The sequence below is a fragment of the Prunus avium genome, chromosome 1, assembly GCF_965620075.1.
Source record: "Prunus avium chromosome 1, drPruAviu1.hap1.1, whole genome shotgun sequence".
In the NCBI taxonomy this organism is placed as follows: domain Eukaryota; kingdom Viridiplantae; phylum Streptophyta; class Magnoliopsida; order Rosales; family Rosaceae; genus Prunus; species Prunus avium.
In genome coordinates this window covers 20024760-20047349 of record NC_142284.1, presented here as the reverse complement: position 1 = coordinate 20047349, position 22590 = coordinate 20024760, and the positions used below count along the sequence as shown (strand labels likewise).

Here is a 22590-nt window from a genome sequence, read left to right as displayed (position 1 = left end):
AAACCCAAAACAAACAAATTGCCTTTCGTGCATTGGGAAATAGCTGTCCGCGAAAGCGACTCGTAACTTTCCCGCAAGGCTTAAGGCTCATCTGAATTTTTACTCACCTCTCTATAAATATCGGGAAATTGACATAGATAGTCACTAAAGATAAACCTTAATCAAAAATAATCACTTTATAAAACTTAACCACATATACTCACTTTCTAACATGAAAGTACCAAGTTACCCTCCATATAAATACTTAATATTTACCTTTTATCTCCTCTCAAAAATTCATTTCTGATCTAAACCCAACTCTCTAGCTCTTCTCTCCTCTGTCGCACGTAGAGCATCTGAGACCAGGACCTTAATTCAAGAGGAGACCACGCCCACCTCTCAAAAGCCTACACAAAGGAGAAAGAAAAGGAATAGAAAAGGGCGCATCAACAACAGCAACCCGCCAGACCCATTGCCACCAGGCGCTCTCTTCTGATCCTTTGTCACTTTGTTTTTGTAATTTTGAGTTCTAAGATATTTTTCCCCTTCTTCAATACTCAGGAATCATTTTGCAAAATAACACAAAAAATAAAAATCAAATCTTGATTCTCTAGATAGAAATAGGTTAGTTATGTAAGTTTTTGCTTCAATTTTGAATTTGAGGGGTTTGGCTTCTAATCCTGTTTGTTTGAAAGGAAAGGAGATAAGTTTCTGGAAAAAATTTCACGAACAAATAATTTGCAATATGAGAGTAAAAGGACAGTTTTTTATGTAGTTCATTTTGTTTTGAATTTTGAAATAGGTTTCATATCTCATGTTATACACCATACAAGTTCACTAGTTCTGTATCAGTTTCATTGCTTTTGGCTTTTTGAACACTCCTGAGAGTGCACTAGTAAGGGTGATGAAGAATTTTATAGGTTGCTTCAAGACTAGTGCGTGGCTTTGTTTTGTAATTGCCAATATATATGCCAATAAATTTGATGGTATGCAACCCTTGTTTGTAATTTTGAGTTTTAAGCTATTTGTCCCATTCTTCAATACCCATAAAGCATTGTGCCCAAAATAACACGAACATAAAAATCATATCTTAATTTTGTCTAGCCTATAAATAGGTTAGTTAGGTCAGTTTTTCCCTCAATTTAGATGCTTAAGTGTGAAATTTTAAGTCTTTGAATTGGATTTGATTGACATTCTGGGTTAGGTTAGTTTTGCTAAGAACTTTAGTTTTCTGTTTTGATTTCCAATTTGGAAATGTAAAGAAATGAGTATACTTTATGATGAGGATGCAAATAGATTGATTTATTGATGTTATTTGCAGAAATGGATACTGTTGGAATATTGGTATTCTACAACGGAAGTTGGGTTCACAATGATAACATTGAAAGTTATGAAGGTGGCGAGGCTAAAGGCATAATAGTATCACGAAACATAACCTTTTCTGAGCTTGTTGACCGCATTTATAAGATCACGAATGCAGATCGCAATAAATACATTGTCACACTGAAGTTTTCTGTTCCTCTATCATCATCTGCCTATAAGCACCTAAAGGTTGAAGACAATGATGACGTTCAATATTTTCTGAAGTACAACACGGATGTTATGAGCTCTAAAGTAACCCCTTTATTAGCAACCCTCAAAATTATAGAAGGACATGGTATTCAAGGCTGCAATGGCATTGTAAGCATTGGGAGTAGCAATGCTCCCCCCGCAGTTGTTGTGAGAGATAGGAATGAGGTAATTGGGGATAGCGGAACTGAAAATGGTGTAACTGGTTTTAATTGGAAAGATTGGGTTGAAGATGTTAATTTTGAATGTGCTGAAAACATAGTCGCAGATTTTTGTGTACCTAGCAATGAAGAGGAAGCGTACTCTACGCCAAACGTGCATCCACATCGAGAAAGCAATTTCCAAGCCTCCACGGTGCAGGTTACACAAGTGCAATCTAAAACTCCGCAACGATCAAGTTGGACTGAAATGCATACAAGTCGGGTTCATTTGGTACATGGTAAGAGTGTGGAAGATATTGATTATGGTGGAGGTCTTTCTTGCATAAATTGGGAAGCAAATTTTAAGGTTGGACGAGTTTTTCCAAATAAGCTTGCCCTTATAAAAACCTTATGTTTAGCAGCAGTCAGAGGCCACTTTCGATTTAGAACAGTCCAATCTGGGAAACGTAGATTGTGTGTTCGTTGTTGGCAACTTCCTTGCCCTTGGCAACTTCGGGCATATAAAGTTGGATTACATGAGTTTAGGGTTGTTAAATACGATCCATTTCATGAATGTGATCTAAGGTATCTTAGTAGTCACCATCGTCAAGCTAGTACTGGATTGTTGTCCGACTCTGTGAAACGCAGATTTAAGGATTCCCGCACCATTTATACTGCAGGTGATATCATCAAAGATGTGCGACAAAATTTTGGTGTGACCATAAGCTACTCTAAAGCTTGGAGAAGCCGAGAGTTAGCTTTAAAGATAATTAGAGGGTCTGCAGAAGAGTCATATGCTATTCTCCCTTCCTATTGTTATGAATTGGAGCGTACAAATCCTGGAACTTTGACATACATTGAGACTGATGCAGCCAACCACTTTTTATATTTTTTTATGTCAATTGGTGCATGCATAAGAGGATTTAAGTCCTCAATGTGTCCTGTGATTGCTGTTGATGCTACCCATTTGAAGTGCAAGTACAAAGGTGTTTTGTTTGTTGCCACTGCATTTGACGGAAATCGTAATATATATCCTCTTGCCTTTGGGATTGGAGATTTGGAGACGGATGCAGCTTGGGAGTGGTTTTTCACAAAACTACATTGTGCAATTGGTGATTGCTCGAATCTCGTTGTCATATCTGATCGAAATCTTAGCATAGAAAATGGGTTGAAAAGAGTTTTTCCTGAGGCAGCACATGGTATTTGCTTTTATCACTTGAAAGGCAATATGAAAGCCTCATTTAAGTTGAAGAAGCGGGATCCGATATTGGGGTTTTTTGTGCGGGCAGCCAAGTCTTACCGTCTAGCAGAGTTCAATCGGTATTTCTCCATGATAAACAATGAGCGAGTGCAAACTTATCTAGTACGTGCAGGGCTCCATAAGTGGTCTCGAGCCCATTGTGACGGACGACGATATAATGTCATGACAACTAATATTGCAGAGTCCATTAATTCAGTTCTTCGTTTTTCAAGGATGCTTCCGGTGGTACATTTGATCGAAGAAATTAGGAATATGCTTCAGAATTGGTTTTATCAACGTCGAGATTTATCAATGAAATGTAAATCTATGTTGTGCCCCGATTTAGGGGAAAAGAAGTTGAGGAAGAGATTAGACGCTGCTTCAAGGATGAATGTGGTTAAAATCAATGATGTGGAGTATAATGTGCTTGATGGTGATATGAACGGTCTCGTGCACTTGCAAAACCATAGTTGTACGTGTAGAAAGTTTGACTTAGAGCAACTCCCGTGCAAGCATGCTATTGCGGTATGTCGACACTTGAAATTGAACCCATACTCATTTGCCTCTTCGTATTACACTCGAGCTACATGGGCAGCTGCATATGCTGAATCCATTTATCCTGTACCACCTCAAGGGACATGGGTTATTCCCGAAAATGTCCAAAATGTAAATCTCCTCCCTCCTATTTCAAAGGTTATGCCGGGTCGTCGTAAGACACAAAGAATATCTTCTAAAGGAGAGGACTCACGAGAAAGAAAATGCTCAAGGTGCGGTGTGAAGGGCCACTATCGAAGTACATGCAAAGAAGCTATCCCCGTCACTAACAAGAAGAAGATCATTTAGATGTTACAATTGTTTAGTTTGTATGTCTCATTCCATTAAGTAGGGATCTTTGCTACCTAACTTTATGTACAATTTGTGATCCTAACATGTCGCTGTTTTTGTTTTTGGAAATAGGTATCCTTATAGGTACCCAATTGTATAGATCATGATGCAGCTATTTGTAACATTTATTGAATGTGCATGTATGATGTTATGTGCATGATTGGTGTAGAAACGTAAAGTAGGTGGCTAGAAACTTAAATTGAATTGTGGTGCTATACAAGGGCAGTGGAATAAAGAGGCAATACTAAGAATTCATAGTCTTAGCTACAATTTGTTTGTCAAGACAGACATGAAGAAAAAAAGAAGAAGTGCTAAGACTGCAATAGAGCAGCGATAGGAACACAATAAAAGGGCAATAAGAAGGCAATACGTAAACCTGGAAGTTCAACTTCAGCTTTATAATTGTCAAGACAGAGGTGAAAAAAGAGTTAAGACAACAATAGAGGTACAATAGGAAAGCAATATAAGGGCAATAAGAAGGCAATACTTAAACTTGATTGAAATATGATGTGCAATCCTGGGAGCAGAATGTGCTGTGCAGAACAGTCAACTTGACAGAATATACTGTACTTCCTCAGAGCGAACCAGATGTTGAACCTTATATCTTTGGAAAGATACGGATGTTAGCTTTCTGTAGAATTTTACAGTTCGTGATTCGGACGTGTGTGGAGAGAGTTGTGGCCGTTTTAGTACAGACAGTTCGGGCAGAATGTGTTCTGCGGGTTTTGCAAAATAATCTTTTTGAAGTTCAATCCTTGGAGTTTAATTTGTGTCAATCACATTTGGGAAGTGTCTACAAGGATGTGGAGTTATTTTCTAAGGTCTGATCTTATTTTCTGAAAACACGTTACACTTTTTTCCAGTTTATTTATATGTTTGTGGTTTATTACACCTGTTGCAACCCATTTAATGTGAAATAAGTTAGACTGAGATATTTTAGAAGTTAACTTCTGATCGGTAAAATGTTGTAACAAATAGGTTAACAATCTTCTGTATTATTCTGAGTTCGCCAATATTTTCATGGACCAAGGAAAGAAGAAACCTAGAACACCTTAGGAGTAATTACCAAAGGGTTAAATTTGCATTGTTTAGTTTCTTCTCTGTCTAATGTAAATATTTAAATGGGCTCAAATCATCTCTAGTATCTTCTGCAGAAGAAGATGAATGGGAGACGGTTGGCCCTAAGAATACATCTGTAGTAACCAGGACACAGAGTTTTGTTCCTTCAGAATTAAGCGATATTTTTGGAGGACAATTGATCTTGATCTTGGTTTTTCTTTCTTTTTTCTTGCAGAGGAAAGACGAACTTTTTTTAGAGAAGGGTGGGTGACTATCAAAGAGCATTATGTCAGGCCTCCAAGATGGTGGAAAGAATTTCATCTTCAAGATGGACGCAGACTTATAGTCATCAATTTGTTGCAACTTCCTCCAGCATTGTACTGAAATGCTGGATTTGGAATCAAAATTTTGTTACTCTTCTTTGAGCCAGCAATTTGTATATTGTATTTCAAGGGATATATATAATGCCATAGTCTGACTGAAGTTGTATTAATTTATGCCGAGCCGTCCTTAGCTTGGGTTATCATTATCAGTATAGAATTTTGTATTTATAATTTAAAATTCCATTATAATAAGGTGGAAAATGTGAAATGTGCATCATATCTTAATCTCATCATTGTGTTTGCAAAATGATGCATGCCTCATCTACTTTCAGTGTCAACAATGTCTCCAATTTCGTAGGGTATGTATATCATTGGCAAGAAAAATGTAAGGGGAAATGTCTGATATAATCACTTTCTGTTTCTTTCTGCAGTTTTGTCTTGACAATTTCTGTTTCTTTCCCTTTTTTTTCAAATTGCACAAGAAAAAGAAAAGTCGTGCTCAACTTGTTTATTGTATTTTTATTGCTTTTTTCTTGCTTGTCTATTGTCACTTTATTGCTTGTTTATTGCTATTGTATTGTTTTTGTATTGCATGTTTGCTACCACTTCATAATTGTATTTTTATTGCTTGTCTATTGTCACTTTATTGCTTGTTTATTGCTATTGTATTGTTTTTGTATTGCATGTCTACTACCACTTCATAATCTATGTTCCATTACTTTCATATTGCTTTTGTATTGCTTTTTGGTTGGTTTTCTTAATTAATATAATTTGTTGCAGGGAAAGCAACTTTAAGTTTGATTTATAAAAAGGACATAACGTCCTTAATGGAATCACATTCTTACAATAATAAATAATCAATAAAAAAGCAATAATTGAATCACATTCTTACACCAATAGCTGAACACAAATCAATCATGTTGAAGAGATACATATACGGTGCTTATTGTACCTTATTTATATGATAATGAATAATGATCTGGCATTTTCCTTTACAAAATAAACTTACGCTAGTGTTTTCTTTTACAAAATATCCTTACGCTAGTGTTCCTTCACAAGACAGACTTGAAAAAACAGGTGATAAGAAACAAATATAAGTGCAATAACCAGGCAATACCACAACACTAAAATGGCAATACGATGACAATACAAATGCAATAGGGGAGCAATACAATGGCAATACAAAAACTCCACATTCCCACTATAATTTCATTCCACATTCCCACTATATATTCATAATCTACAACATATTACAAAAAGGACACGACGTCCTTAATGGAATCACGTTTTACACTCCTACATCATCAAAATACCCTCGAGCAAGGAATGGGTGGAGAGGCTTCTGTAAAAATTGAGGATGTAAAAGATGTTCTTGACTTGAAGGTGGATTAGTTACTGGCCAAAGGCTTCTTAGGAAATTATTTTCCTTTCGCAACTCTCCAAGAGCTAATCCAGCCTGAGGGAAAAAACAGAGTCAGAGATACATAGGCATAACCAGTGAAACTTGAGTACATTATGAACGCCAGAGAACTCAGATAAATCACCAACATAATTGTCCTTCATAGATTAGGCCTAACTCTATCTCAGCACCTTAAATTTTGTTATTTGCAAATAGCAATTCTACTAAAACCACGTAAATGCAAAGTAATCGAGTAAACAAACGAAACCTTAGGCACTTTGCGAGTTCTCAATTCCTGCAGAAGCTGAACAAAAGGAGAACAGGATAAAAGAGCCTGTAGCGTTGCATTGAGAAAGCACAGATTCCCCGAATTGATTAAACCACGAGGCAACAAGACCGTAGAAACTGTAACAGGCCCATTCAAACACTTCTGTAGTTCCCCCTTTACCTTAGAAGCTGATAAATCATCAACACGACCATTCTGCTCTCTGTTCTGCAATTCCAGACTTGGAAATTGATTGGAGAGACCACCTTCGTTATTGAATAAAGGTAATGAAGCTGCATCAATATTATCCGTTGTCGCCTCTTTCACGCCATTACTATGGGCATAACCATTTTTATAATTATCAATACATCCATCCTCTGTAGGAGTAGTTAAAGATGCTGGTAAACTATCATTTGCTGCTTTTACAGCCTCCACTTCATTCTGTTTATTAAGTGAACTTGAAGGCTGAACGTTGCTGAGCCCCTTCACAGAATTTTGTGGTCTGCTTGATTCACCATTACATTCACCTGAAGATATTTTAGTACCAAAATATATAGACCCAAACTGCAATACATTCTTTTCCACAGGCTTTTCAGTCTTCCCAGGTGATTGCTTTTGCAGCAATGACCTGGTCTTGTCTTCAGAGAATGACCCAAAAACGAAAAGCTGCAAACAAGGAATAACAACAAAATTTAGCAGGTTTTATAGCACAGCGAAGAGAAAAATCCCATGCCAATTAACATTAGTATTTCAAAATCACATAATTAACCATTAAGACTAGAACGGTGCAAAAGATGGAACCTACAAAGCATCGTCATCATTAAAAATTTCTGACTAAGCATGTTTCAGAAAATGTAGAGGTAGTTAAAATTGCTTTGAGGGAACAAAATCAGACTGGGAAGGAGTGAGATTATGCATGACAGAGAATGATAGAACAGGAAACATACAAGGTCGTTAAAAGTATAAAGAAAATAAACTGCATTTATTTAGGGAGCATAGTTGCACTACTTTTGGTTCAGAATGTTGGTGGTGATAATATTTAAAAAAAGGCAATGTTTAAGAAACGAACAGAACGAAAACAACATGTAATTGCATCCATGAGGAGAAAAGGCATGGAAGACTTACATCAGATTTATTTTGCGTGGGGCAACTGTTGCAACAAGGTCTTTGGTATTTGGCCGCTCCCTGGGTTCATATTGCAAACATCGTGAGGCAAGATCAAAAACCACAGTCGCTTGTTCAGTGGAAAAATTTCCCTCCGGGTGTGAATCCATTAAGAGAATAATGTTTTTTTCCACGAATCATATCAAGAGCCTGCAACACAAACATAAATTATAAAGGAGATTCTGTAATCCAAAGTCAGCCTACATAATTATTTATTAAAAACTAAAAGATCATACATCCAAAGGGCCCCTTATTGCCGAGTACTAAAGACTTCCGAGTAAGAGGCATTTGAACAAACAACTCCTCTATTACCAATTTACCATACAGTGTATGGACTTCCGCATAACTCATTGGCAGAAGCACTGCACTTTAATTTTTACAGACCATGGGTCCATTCCAAACTGACTGAGTGGAGAACAAGGGCATGACATGTTAAAATACTCACATTAGTAGGAGGGATGTGTTTCCCACTGAGAAGATCCAAAAGGATAGTCCCAAAGCTGAAGATAACTCTTTCCGGAGTCACCCTTCCTGCAGCATACACATATAGTTGGTAGGGAAGTCAAAGTAATTCATAAAGCCAAGAAGGACTCTTCATAAAACATAATCTCCATGCGGTGAAAATTATCACATTATATCATGTTATGGAGAAAAATATTTCTTACACAAACTAGCAAGGGCATTTCACAAAACTTTCCAAACAAAGACCAAGGCTTACCTGCTTCCAATAGTCTTACTCATTGCCTCACTATGTGTTCAGTTTACCATCTCAAGGTATCTCACATTACTATTTTTATTTAAAAACAGCCTTATGTCTGCTAACACAATCAAAAACCTTACATACTACAGAAACATCAAACTCAGTTATTGATGAGTACACTAATATGTTAACGCTACATAAATAAATAAATATCATAATAGTAGTTTCAATTATGTATTTATTGGCATGGAATTTTAAAAAATCTTCCAATTACATGATTCTCAATCTTCTTAATTCTTTTCAGCATAAAACTTAGTAACGACGTTCTGCCAACTCTTACGACAACCTTAAGACATACCAATTTGCATCCAGCTACATCAGAGAACTCACCCCCGTCTCTGGAACTTCTTGGAATTTGGATTTGGACCTTCCGAAGTCCATAGGCCCACCAAGCCCACCAGGTCCTCCGGGACCACCTCCCGCTAGCCGGAAAAGGAGGAACAATCCCGCAAAGGAGCAGAGGAGAAGAGAAAGACGTCGATTGAAGACATGAAAAGAGAGGGAACTGAGAGATTGTTAAAGGGAGAGAGCATTTAACGAAGAAACCCACTCTTCCACCTGCAAGAACCCCCTCAACAAACCCTAACATTGACTGCAGAGAGTGAACGAGAGAGTGCTGCTTAGGTTTTCGCGACAGAGGGAGAAAGAGAGTGGTGGTGGTCGATGGAGAGAGAGCGCTGAGAGAGGAAGCGAGAACCGTGAGAGAGAGCTGAGACAGAGAAGTGTTAGGTCGTCAATCAACGGCCAATAACTCCATAATAGATATGTTTTTATAGGGAGGGCATTTAGGTAATTTCACGTCCCCAAGTGATTATATCTGAATAGAATTTGTAACGTGATCATTTTTGAATACAATTTGTAAAAAGTGATTATATCTGTATATTTCCCATAAATATCAAATTCTTTGCAATTCATTTCCCCCAATGTCACATGGTTTTGGGAATTTGTTCTCTCTCTCTCTCTCTCACTGTCTAGCCTTCGCCCACTTCCTTTCTGTTAGGTTTGCAGACGAACGCTTCCAAATTCGAGAGGTACATGGCCGGAATTTTCACTGTAATTTTACATGCCTTATAGTCTAGCTACTGTAATTGTCTGATTTTGACATAAAAGTTGCTTTCCACTTCTTCTAGCTCTCGATCCACAAGGGTCTTTTTGCTTTGATCTCTGATATTTTTTAGGCCCATGCTGTCAAAAATAGACCATTTGTATATATAGCTTTACACAAGAAAATTTATTTGATTTTATTTGTGCATGTGTATATAATATTAAAAAATAGAACCTTTTATAGCCATTGAAAAAAAGTTCAAGCTTTTGTACAAAGGTGTGATTCGAACCTGGGTTTGATGTGAATTAAAAAACGCATAGGCCACTGCTGTTGGTTGGAACTTATCCCTTAGGTGGTCGCGCTTACATATATAATCCCTTACAAAACTGTGATCACATTAAAAAAAAATAAAGGCTTAAATGTTAAAATAGTCCTTGTATGCTCATTTGGCCAATTCCCCGTGTTTTCAATTTGGCCACTTGAGCCCTTGTGTTTTATTCTGTTAGCCAATGTTGTCCATTTCTTGTCAAAGTACCGTCAAAAAAATTAATAAAAAATTTATGAAGTTCAGTTTACAAATAAAATAATAAAATATAAATAAAAAAATACATGAACCCAACAACCTCTGTCATCTTCTTCTCCCATGCTGCCGCCACCACCACCACCATAACCATCAACAGTCCCATCACCACCCCATTCTCTCTCTCTCTCTCTCTTGGGCGCATAACCCATGTATAAAAAAAGAGTTTTTTTAAAGCCATTAAGTAGTGAAGAAGTGCAACGTTCAATAATGAATGTTGATAGTGAGTGAATTTCTAAATATTATTTAAACTAATAAAAAATCTCTAATTATTTAAGAAACATAATGATTAATAGATCAAAAAGAAAATGTACAAAAAGAATCGGGAAGAGGAAAGAGAGATGGAGGAATTGTGGGCATCGGTGGGATGAATCGGGGAGAGAGAGAGAGAGAGAGAGAGAGAGAGAGAGAGGTGATGGTTGGGATTGCTTATTGGGGTGGGGGTTGGGTGGCGGTGGTGGAATGAGAGAAGAAGATTGCGTTTCCTGATTTTTTTTAAATTTAAATTTGTTTATTTTCTTATTTTTATTGTAAACTGAACTTAATAATTTTTTTATTAATTTTTTAACAGTAGTTGGGTAGAATGGACAATATTGGTTAACAGAGTAAAACATAGGGGCTAAATTAGCCAAATTAAAATCACGGGGCCTAAATTGGCCAAATGAGTAAAACACAGGGACCATTTTAACATTGAATTCAAAAATAAATAAATAAATAATTGGACCCTCCCTTGAGCTGAGGCCCAGGGCAGTCCCACCTCCTGGCTCAAGGCTGGGCCTGGATGTGGGATTGCAGAGAGAATCTTGGGAAGGGGCTAGGGAAGACGTTGATTGCCATGGTTTTTTAGTTTTTAGTTTTTATTTTTTAGTTTTGTAATTTTTAACAATTTAATTATTATTAATCTTTAAAAATTAATTTTTAAATAAAACAGTGAATCATGTGCCTAACACGTGACATTTAGATGGAAAATTAGATGAAATTGTATGAAAACTAATGGTATGTACTAAATTGGATGAAATTGCATGAAAACTACCTTGCAACCCCATACTACTGACCCACAACTGTGCCATCCTGCTCCTACAAGTTGGCGAAACTAGAATGAAGAATCATGAAAAACATTAAAGCAAAAGTAGACAAAGGAAAATCTTGGGTGACATCTATATATATAAAGCAAAAGACAAAGAATGGTGAAACATTTAAAATATCAGAAAATACCCTTAGTTAATGTAAATATTAAGAATTAAAATTATTAATTAAATGAGGATAATATGGTAAATTCACACTTTTTCATATTCAAAAAAATTTAGAATTAAAATAAAAATTAGATAATGGATCCTCTTTTTATGGAACAACTACCCATTATCTTTTTTAATTCTAAAATAAATTTTAAAATTTTTAAAAAATGGGAGAGGCTAGTCTCTAATAAGGGAAAGGGACAATAGGACAACTCTGCTTCGGGTCCAATGAAAACAAACAATCTCGCTGCCCCTGCTAGTCTGTACATTAAAAAGCCCATTACTGAGCCACGGGCCCCCAAGAAAACTCACCCATCAAATGGTTATCAAGTTCGCAATTTGGATTTTCAGTTGGAAAATTCGGGTGGTCTTTCTAGTATTGTCAGCAAGTACCTATCTGCTGCTGGGACAGATGGCTCCAACGTCTTCAAACCTGCTGCTATCTCAGGGCACGACCCCCCCCAATATTAATCAATCCATTGCTCCCATGCACGGTCGGGACCACCCTTCAACAAACTCTAGCAGCAACCAGGTTGACATGGTCATTCCAAATGAAACCAAGGTTAGTCACCTACCCCACATCGTTACCATTAAGACTGGCAGGCTGCAAAAAGCCATGATAGATGGAAAATCTGGTGTTGTTGGCTCTACTTCTGCCTTGGTGGAGGCTATGAGCTCTACTCTTTAAATTTGGGGTCCTCCCTGTTACCTCATTTGATTATTTATCAATGATACTGGTCTGGAATGTTAGAGGTGTTGGGGATAAAGCCTTACCCAGAATAATCAAGTCTCTTACACAATTACATCGTATTGAGATCCGTGCTATCCTTACCAAGAATTAGCGGTGATCGTGCATTACATGTTGTTAATAGTCTGGGATTTACTAATCACTACATTGTCGATGCTAATGGCTTCTCGGGAGGTCTTTGGCTTTTGTGGAATTGTAACAATGTTCATTTAAATATTGTGCCTTGTTCCAGCCAATTAATTACAGCTTTGATTACGAATGACAATACTCCATGGCTCTTAACTGTGGTTTACGCTCACTCCTGCCCTGGAATTAGGAAGTTTATTTGGACCTATTTGGACGGTGTTTCTGATGTTGCTAAACTGCCTTGGCTTGTGGCTGGGGATTTCAATGAGATTACTGTTGATTTGGAAAAAAAGGGAGGTAGACCCATTAATAATGGATCTTGGATTCTCTGGAGCTGAGTTTACTTGGTGCAAGAAAAATGAACATGGTGAAACTATTTGGGAAAGACTGGACAGAGGTCTTCATAGCATTGATTGGACACACATTCCCTGAAGCATATGTTAGACATTTACCTAGAATAAAGTTTGACCACTGTCCTCTGCTGATATCCATGAACTCTGCTCAGTGCCCGAGACCTGAATTTAAAATTTTTAGATTTCAAGCAATATGGATGCTTCATGAAGACTTTAAGGGCTTTATCACTACTACCTGGAATAATACCCATGGTAATATTGTTTGTAAAACTACTTCTTTGCCCAAGGCCCTCACTGGCTAGAACAATGAGGTGTTTGGCAATGTCTTTCAACACAAAAAAAGGATTATGGCTAGGATTGATGGTATTCAGAGAAATCTTTGCCACGAGGATAACCCTTTTCTTATTGAGCTGGAAAAAAAGCTTCATGGTGATCTTAATGTGATTCTAGAGCAAAAAGAACTTCTTTTGCTCCAAAAATCTAGAAACACCTGGCTTAAGGAATGTGAAAAAAAAACACTAAATTTTTCCATCTATCTACTATTGGTAGACGAAGAAGAAACAAAATTGAGAGACTAAAGAACACCAATGACGTCTAGGTCACTGATAAATCTGACATGCATGCTCTGATGGTTTCCCATTTCAATGAGCCACTCTCTCTACAACCCAGAACTTATGAGATGTATAACCTCCCAAATTTCTTTCTTGCTTTGGACTTTGAGGACTTGAACAACCTAAATCGAGAGGTAACTGACGATGATATAAAAATGAGCATGTTTTCTATTTGCAGCCTTAAAGCTCCTGGGCCTGATGGATTCCCAGCTAAATTCTACCATGACAATTGGTCCCTATGCATCTCCGACATATATTATATGGACAATTGGTCCCTATGCAACTCTTTTACGTTGAAAACTACGATTGGTATTATTTTTGGGTCCTAATGTAACTAGTTGAATTTATCTTTGATTTGAAGTTGAGAATGACAAAAGCGATTGATTATACAAGCAAGTGGATATGGCACTTGTAGCTCCATCTGGAAAGTGTTGTTCGGCAACGTGCGCCTTGGATATGGTATGGTTGTGGGAAAAAAACTGATAAAAAGAAAGGAACTTATAAAGTGTTCAGTGTGTGCCTTATCGAATTTGAAGTTGTAAATGAATCTAAATTTAATCGTCGGTAGTACTTTGAATAATCGTATATTATCTAAACCGTGATTGTTGATATAAGAATTATGTGTGGCTTGATTCCTCACAAAGGGGTATGTTGGTAGCTTGGGTTTAACCTAGGTGCAGCCGCAAAATAAACTGTTTGAGTTGTGCTTGTATTGTTCTAAGTGTGGAAATGAATTTTGGAAGTAGAAACGCCTTTTCTGATTGCCGTTACGATATTTGTTACGAGTGTAAGGTTTTGCAAATGAGTTCAAAAGCAAGAATGTTTTAGAAAATGTTTGGTTATGAGGCCAGAGGCCTATTTGTTTGTTGTGTGTGACATACTTTGTGCATGCTGAAGTTTGGTGATTTTAAATTGTGTTTTTGACAGGTTGAAAAATTTAGTAAAGTCCGTTTTTCAGGGGAGGAGGATGTTTGAAATTAGGAAGTGGGCCCGACATCGGTTGGATGTTGGAAAAACCAGAGGATCTGTCACGGATTCCGAAATATTCGAGGCCTGTCTTGTCAACTTGGTATCAGGGCATTAGGTTTAAATTCAAGTGGACTCCGCACCTTGTGTGCATCCTTAAGTTTTGGCAATGTTGTTTATTCTGGTGCGGAATGGTGCCTCTTTGACGCGAAGGACGTAACAAATTGTATTAGAGATGTTTCGTAAGTCCGTAACCCTAGAAAATGCAGTGAACCTTATCTTTGGGGTTGGAAAAATTTGAGTCAACTGTGAGTTGTGGTAAACGCAATTGAGAAGTAACGGTGTTTTGGGGGAAGTGTTTGATCTTGGTGCTGAAGATTGCGTTATGGCTGAGTGTTGCAGGAAACATGGTGAAGGTATTGTCACAAGGGAATTTGATTAACCAAAGTAGCTAAGTGAGTAAGGATTGAGTTGCATGTCGTTCAGATTGGACCAATGGGAATTCATATGGGTTGTTATACCCTGAAACAGTAAGTGTCGAAATCGGATTTGGTTGGGTGTGTTTTTCAGAGGAAGGAATTGTGGTGGAATCTTTGGAATTGGATGGGGTGGTGTATAGAAAAGTTGTCATGGAGGAGTTGGAATATGGAAGAAATGGGTGGGAATCAGAGAAGTGTATGCGGACCCTGTACTCGTATCTCTTTCAGCAACGTGTACGAATTTCGAGGATAAAATTTCTTTAAGGGGATAGGTTGTAACATCCCTAACCCAATTTCATTTATTTAATCCAATAATTCTTTTGTGAAATTACAATTTTGCCCTTGTATTTTGGGGAAATGAGTGGTACCGTTGCGTAAAGCTCGCTCTCCCGAGTTCGTAGACACATATTAGGTCCAAATCGGAGTTTTAACGAAGAAGTTGTGGTCAACGGAAATGCAGTGGCACAACTGTAAATTTTTTTAAGTCAGATTTTAAAAACTGACCATCTCTCTCTCTCTCTCCAAAGAGTTTTCTCTCTCCTTGCGCGCGTCTGTCTACTTCGTGCTACAGTTGATTCTCCATAAGGCGTTTTCTCCTCCGTCCGGCTACCAAATTCGAGAATTCTTGTTGCAATAGAATCGCCTTTTCCTCATAAACTGTCGTCTGATAAATGACGAAAACCAAACAAACGACGATAGATCAACAAAATGACATGTAATACGTAAAAACACGATAGTTTATATAGAAAAATGTCGTATGCGACATGATTTTTAGGCTTATTTATATACCCCCGAAAGTCCATTTCAGGGAAATATTGGAAAATCCCAAGAGATATGAAATCACACAAATGGGAGCTATGTGTGTTCTTCATCACAATCGAACCACCAATTTTAGAAAGACAATATTTTGAATGTTGGTGATGTGTGTGTCTTTGTGTCATCAATCAACACAAAGACACATACATACCAACATTCAAATTATTGCCTCCGACCCAAATCATGTTTGTGCCTAATAAATCACGGTCGTACACTAACCGAAGGGGCTTCCTTTCTCGGCCCTAGCACCTGCTCATGAACAAAAATGCGGCGTTCCGCCAAGTGTTTTGCCTTCTTCAAAAACAAAGGAAAAGCGGCAAAGGCATAGTCATCTCGGCCTTGACCGGGGTATTGCAGACCGAGGCCGAAGGACAAAAAGACACGGCCGAAGATATTAGAGTCCGATCACCACGTGACGACCAGGGCCCACACTTCATTTAATGAAGTAACGCCTCTAACTAGCAAACCCACTGGCTGCAAAGAGGCATTTAATGCATGAGGGAAGAAGGGAAGTGACTAGCGTCAGGATTTGGCGACAGAAATCAGAGTGGTTAGGCGCAAACATTCTTACAAAAATTCTTACAGCTTGAGAGATTAGGTCACCAGCTATCAGAGCATTAAATGCGTCTCCACGGCCAGAAGCGCAGAACCCACGATCAGGGCAACGGCCGAGATTTACCAGGATTTATGGGGTCACACCACCATGCTTCACGATCCCAAATGTCGATTGGACTACCCACTTGCTCTTATCAGGCTCCACCATGCAGATTTTCAGCCTCGATTACTCATCCAAGAGCTCTTCCTATAAATACCAAGTTCAAACTACATTCAAAGGGTTCAAACACCAAACCAAAAGCCTCCCACGGAGCAAATTATATTTTCCTGTAATGCACTTTCAATACCTTGCTTTCCTAGGAGTAGTGTTAGATTGTAAGGAAAATCCATTCATCAATATATCATACGACCCTTGATTTTCAAGACACCGGAGCACCATCTCTGTTACTCTCTCATTCACCGCATATATCATACGACCGTCGCTCCCTGAGCAACGCGCCGGAGGACAGCCCAAAACCCACCACTGTCTGCCGCGCAAATCTCACGGCCTGGAGTTCCGGGCCGAGGGGATGTGCGTTAACACGGGGTTTCCTGCTTTTGGGTGCGGTGCGGTTGTGCGCGGGCGTGCCAGCACGGTTTACCGTGCGTTGATGTTTAGGTGAGTGTTGGATGGGTGAATGGTGCACCTGTTTGATCTGTCTTCCTGGTCAAACGATTGTAGCCGAGAGAGGAACTGGTCTCGGCTGTTAGGTTCACGGCCTGAACTACAAGGCCGTCGAGTGATGGTGTTGGTGGTGGGTTTTGGGCGGTGCTCCGGAGCGCTGTTCAGGGAGCGACGGTCGTGTGATATATGGGGTGAGTGAGCGAACAAATAGAGATGGTGCTCCGGCGCCTTGAAAATCAAGGGTCGTATGATATATTGATGAATGGATTCTGCTTACAATCTAACACTACTCCTAGGAAAGCAAGTAAAGATATTGAAAGTGCATTACAGAAGAAAATAAGTTGCTCCGTGGGAGGCTTGTTTTGGTGTTTGAACCCTTTGAATGTAGCTTGAGCCTTGTATTTATAGGAAGAGTCCCTGGATGAGTAATCGAGGCTGAATTTGTGCATAGTGGAGTCTGATTAGCGCAAGTGGGTAGTCCAATCGACATTTGGGATCGTGAAGTATGGTGATGAGACCCCAGAAATCCTGGTGAATCTCGGCCGCCGCGCTCAATCGTGGGTTCTGAACCTCTGGCCGTGGAAACGCATTTATGGCCTGGATAGCTGGTGAACCAACATCTCAAGCTGTCAGAATTCTTGTGAGAATGTCCACGTCTAATCACTCTGATCTTCATCAACAAATCCTGACTTCAGTCACTTCCCACCTTCCCTCATGCATTAAATGCTACTTTGTGGCCACTGGGTTTTTGCTGCATTAAACAGGCACTACTTCATTAAATGAAGCCTGGGACCCTGCTGTCACGTGATGATTTGCCTTTAATGTCTTGGCCGCAATTTTGTTCGGCCTCGGCCTCGGCCTATGCTTGAGGCCGAGATGATCATGCCTTAGCATTTCCTCTTTTATTCTTTAAGGAAGGCGAATATGCCCTGACGAAACGCTGCGTTTCAACCTCTGCGAACAAGTGCCAGGGCCGAAAGAAAGGGCTCCTTCGGCCAGCTCGTGGCCGTGATTTATCAGGCACAAACAACCACCAATACTACCACTAAACGACCTTGTAGCTCAGGCCGTGAACCTAACGGCCGAGATCAGTTCCTCTCTCGGCCACAATCGTTTGATTAGGAGTCGAACTCAAACAGGCGCACCACTTAACCATTTCACCCATATCACCATCTCGACGCACGGAAGACCGTGCTGGCACGCTCGCGCACAACCACACCGCACCCAAAAGAAGGAAGCCACGTGTTAACGCACGTATGCACCCTAGCGAAATCCGCGGTACTCATCTAATGCCACCCGGCTCGGTCGTAACAGCCGAGCCTCTTGTTCAAGCGGCCCTGCAGGTAATACCACAAGACGATGTGCGACAGGTCACACGGCTAGTCGCGGACCAACAGGAGATGTCCCCTCGAGGGTTTCAGTTCGAAGATATCTGGTGTATGACCGAGGACGGCATAGCTCAAAGGCGGCCGGAGGCGTCAATATACACTGAGCCGTGTTCATCAGGGAAACCCAGGACTTGGCGCGACTTGCTCCCTAAGGCTTTTTGGGCACGCCGCACGTCAAAACACTCGGCTGTGGGCACATCTCCTTATGTCCTGGCCTATGGCTATGACACCAATAAACTAATGGGGCTGAAGGTTCGATTTCTTCGAGTTATCAAGCGACTTAGCCAAAAGGTGAAGGACTGCGCGCGAACCATGCCCCGGAGTTTAGAAAATTTAGAACAGTCAGGACTCGACGCTTACAATTCGATGCAAGTTCAAGAAAAAATGGCACCGAGGGCCTACGACAAAAAAGTCAAAAAGAAAAAGAGGGGAAGGTAGGCAAACGAGCTAAATAAATGGTGCGGCCAATATGAAGCGAAAAGCATACGTTCGGTCATTCAAAAAAGAAGGCCTGCGCCCTATATTCAGATTAAACGATCATTTTTTTTTACAAAAAAAAGAGGACGGCCAGTCATGGCCGATCAAACAAATTATAGATACACATATTCGTTTGTGTTTATGTACAAAAATAAAAAAGTAAATACATTTAAAAATTACATCCCAAAGCCTTTAAAACGGCCGCCCACCTAGACCCCTTCGCTGAACATTCCCCAAATCAGGCAGGTGATCCTTCTCCAAGCGATGTCCCCACCGTCTATATCCGCCTGCCACCTCGCCCGGATCAGCTTCCTCTCGGCCAATGCCTTCTTCGTCTCGGTCGCTGCTTTGAGGATTTGCTTGGCCAAAGACTTCAGCTCAGCTCCGACCGCAACCGCATCGTCTCGGCGCTGAAGGATGAGATCTCGACGGGCCTGGAGATCGGCAATCTGAGCCTCAACCTGCGTAAGTTCCTCGTTCTCCCTTTGGACAACGAGGTCATTTTCCTTTAATCGCGCCATCGTGGGTTGGACTTGCTCTTTTATCACCACCAGCTCTTGATCAAGCGAGCATCCCTCTGTCATTCTCATTTTGGCTTCAGCGTACCGGCCGATCATTTCCTCGCCTTCGGCCAGCCGGGCCTACAACTCATCTAGTTGGGCCGAGTTTAGCAGACGAGCGCCATAGCCGTATCCAGGCAGGACCTGAACTCCAAGAACGCTTCGGCAGTGGTCATTTGGTGAACCCCAAAGAAGAGGAACTCTCGGAGCCGTTCAACGAAGGTCTTGGAATCCTCATCCAGGGGAGCTGAGGTCGAGCTACCTCCTTCCTCATGGAGGCTGGCGTATAGCTCCTCGAGATCATCGGAGGAGGTGGTCTCTTGAAAAATGGAAAAAGAGGTTTTAGTGAGAAACAACCAGCTGGGACATGAGCAATGACAAGATAAAGGAAAGGGGCTGAATACTCACTACAGCGGCCGACGGTGCGGCAGGGACTTCTGCAACCACGACCTCGGTCAGGACCGTCGAGGAAACCGGCGGCGGGCTCGGTGCATCAGTGGCTGTGGCCTAAACCACTGCGAGCTCAGTGATGACCGTCGATTCTTGGGATAGAGGCCCTAAAAGGATGGACATGGCGGCCGAGACAACCTGCGGGCTCGGTACAATGAGGGCCGTGGATGAAGGCAGTGACGACCTGGGGGGCTGAGGGCAGAAAGGAAGAATGTTAGTTCTGAGGTCCAAAGTGATTAGACTAGGTATGGCGAAGGACGAAACGCTTACAGAGCGGATCACAATGCCACTTGAACGGCGAGGAGCGGACAGCAACGGCTCAACAGACGCGGTAACGGCCAAGGTAGGCACGGTAGAGGCGGCCGAAGGAACTTCCACCAGGGCGTCCCGCGTTGGTTCCACGGCAATGACCTCGTCGTCTGGCATGTCCGGGGCGGCCTCCGCAGTGGCTGGCACCTCTGCGGCTGCTGCCTCAGCATCCAGCATTTCTGCCACCTCGGCAGTTACCGCCCTCTCAACCACCGCCTCCGCGGCGCCCACCTCCGCGGCGCCCACCTCCTCGACCAACTCCTCAGCAGCGGCCGCTTCCTCGATCATCGTCTCGGCTGCGGCCACCCCCTCGACACTCAGCGCTTCGGCAGCGGCTTCCTCCTCGACCACCACCTCGTCCTGAGGAAAGAACCATATTATCAAAATGTATAAAGGGGGGGGGGGGACCTAGAGAATAAAGAAGAAAGGAGAAATCAAGGAAAAGTACTCACGACCACAGGAGGGGCTTCACTTACAATCACAGGAGGAACTTCCTCCTCATCCTCGCTCTCCGAGAGAACAAGGAGGGTCCTTTTTCTCGGCCTCTCTAACGCCGCCGTCTCTACCGCAACACTCTCGGTCGGTGCGGCCTCGGTACTTGAAGCCCCTCGGCCCCTCTTGCGACCCGGGGCTACATATACAAAGAAAAAGAGCAAAAGAGGTAAGGGATAAAAAAATTTAAAAAACAACAAACAAACAAAACAAGGGCAAAGGTGGCTCAGGGAGGTTAAAGAAAATAAAATATATATAAAAAGAAAAGGGGGGAGTGCTTACCAGCGGCAGCGCTCGGCCGAACCGGGGGAGAGGACAGCACGGTCCTATGCGCCAGAGTTTTTCGCACCCCCACCCCAGCCGTCGCCCTGGAAGTTGGGGCCGCGGTTGAGGAGGGGCCGCCACCCTTGGTACGGCCGCGACCGGGGTACTCGGTCGAGAAAGCACAGCAGAAGCCTTTTTCCCTTTGCTAGCCTTAGGGGGAAGGGGTCCCAATCTGCATTCTTCAAGGCCCCCCTCGCAGCCTCTTCAACAGGCCGAATGAATCTGGCCAAAATAAAATCCTCGTACCAGACCCTTCCGTCTTCATCAAATGCGTTCCGACGCATCCACGGCCTCAGGGTAAGGAAGGTCATCCCCTTTTGAAGCTGGAAGGAGATCCCATCCACGCCATGGCTCTGGGAAACGTCGGCCCTCCAAGATGAGAGCCGGTTGGTTGACAACGGGAAGAGTGAGACCGTCTGGATTAGGCCAAATTGCCACACCACGCAATGCGGCAAATAAACTTCGGCCCCGGCCTTGGACATACCGCAGTGAAGGTCGCGTGCGACCAGGAAGGAGCCCCAGATCACCTTCAGATCATTCTCCGTTTCGCCGTCAGGAATCACGGAGAGGTCATACGCCAGGAACAGAGGAAATGGACGAACCAGGCACACCCGGAACTGCGACCCTGTCATCTCGGTCAGTTCGTAGAAAAATTTGAAGCAGAAAACCATGGCGTTGTGCTTCCTGGGGGCCCTGGCGAGGGCGTTGGCCAACGGCTCGGTGTCCGCGACCGTGGTTGCGCCCCTCAGTTCTGGGAAATAGGCCTGGAGCCAGAACTGGAAAGCCCAGAGTGGGCCACCATGCTTCGGCTTCATCCCATCAGTGACGATGTCGCGAAGCGTGCGGTAGATATGGCCGAGAAGAAATGGACCGAGCGCTAGCCGGCCGCCCTGCGCAAGATAATCGGCCAAGTGGGCGAACTCCACGGTAACCTTGTTCGCCTGGGTGCAAAACACAAACTTGCACAACCAAGACAGCAAGAATGCGGCATGTTCAACTTCACCGAGGGGGGCGATGGCGTCGTCTTCGGCGCTATCCTCTACACCAAAGTTACTGTAAAAACTGGAATAGTTGAGCATGTTCTTCGCCTTGCTCCCAGCTAGTCTAGAAAGAGTGGGCCACGCAGCTTTGAAACTCCCTTCGACCTCGGGAGCAACCAGCGCAGCATTAACCTCCACGCCGAGAGGAGAACGGCCGAATAAAGCGGCCATATCAAGCACGGTCGGCGTCATCATACCGAACCGCAGATTCATCGTGTTTGTGCCCGAGGACCAAAAACTGAGAGCCGCAGCCAGAAGCGACCTATCCATGGTAATCAGCCGATCGAAGAGTTTGATCAGGTGGTAGATCCCCTGATTCCTCCATTGCTGACCGAAGAAATGCTTCATCCTCGGTAGCCACTTTTCCCAGTCTGGGGTTGAGGTCGGCCATTGCTGCTGCAGCCGTATGACATTCCAGTCTTAGTAGTCCCCCTGGTCAAAGGCCGAGAGATCCACCAGTTCGTTCTTCAAGTGGACTGCTAACCTCTCTGGCATACCACCCTCCACAAAAGGGCCAAGGAGGCAGGCATCGCCAGCGACACCATCGTCATCAGCCCAGGGCGTGATGATGTCGGGTAGAACCGAGTTT

The 22590-nt window shown here is 42.0% G+C and overlaps 3 protein-coding genes across 3 annotated transcripts; 1 reads left to right on the top strand and 2 right to left on the bottom strand.

Moving 5' to 3' along the window:
• Nucleotides 1-1302: 1302 nt before the first annotated feature.
• LOC110756023 (uncharacterized) lies at nucleotides 1303-3849 on the top strand. The gene has a single exon (XM_088247391.1). It carries the CDS (start codon nucleotides 1303-1305, stop codon nucleotides 3769-3771), a length of 2469 nt encoding a protein of 822 aa, XP_088103517.1. The 3' UTR covers nucleotides 3772-3849.
• Nucleotides 3850-6863: 3014 nt separating this feature from the next.
• LOC148297512 (ubiquitin carboxyl-terminal hydrolase 24-like) lies at nucleotides 6864-19347 on the bottom strand. Its single transcript, XM_088247387.1, is given in 5 exon segments — nucleotides 6864-6905; nucleotides 6907-6921; nucleotides 6923-7525; nucleotides 8469-8554; nucleotides 19101-19347. Coding segments are annotated over 5 exon segments (993 nt in total).
• A 1616-nt stretch (nucleotides 19348-20963) lies between these two features.
• Nucleotides 20964-22271, bottom strand: LOC148297511 (protein MAINTENANCE OF MERISTEMS-like). Its single transcript, XM_088247384.1, has one exon. It carries the CDS (start codon nucleotides 22269-22271, stop codon nucleotides 20964-20966), a length of 1308 nt encoding a protein of 435 aa, XP_088103510.1.
• Nucleotides 22272-22590: the final 319 nt, after the last annotated feature.

Bases quoted from the DNA above. Each gene is read 5' to 3' on its own strand.
- LOC110756023 (XM_088247391.1), top strand. From the start codon at position 1,303: ATGGATACTGTTGGAATATTGGTATTCTACAACGGAAGTTGGGTTCAC.
- LOC148297511 (XM_088247384.1), bottom strand. From the start codon at position 22,271: ATGGATAGGTCGCTTCTGGCTGCGGCTCTCAGTTTTTGGTCCTCGGGC.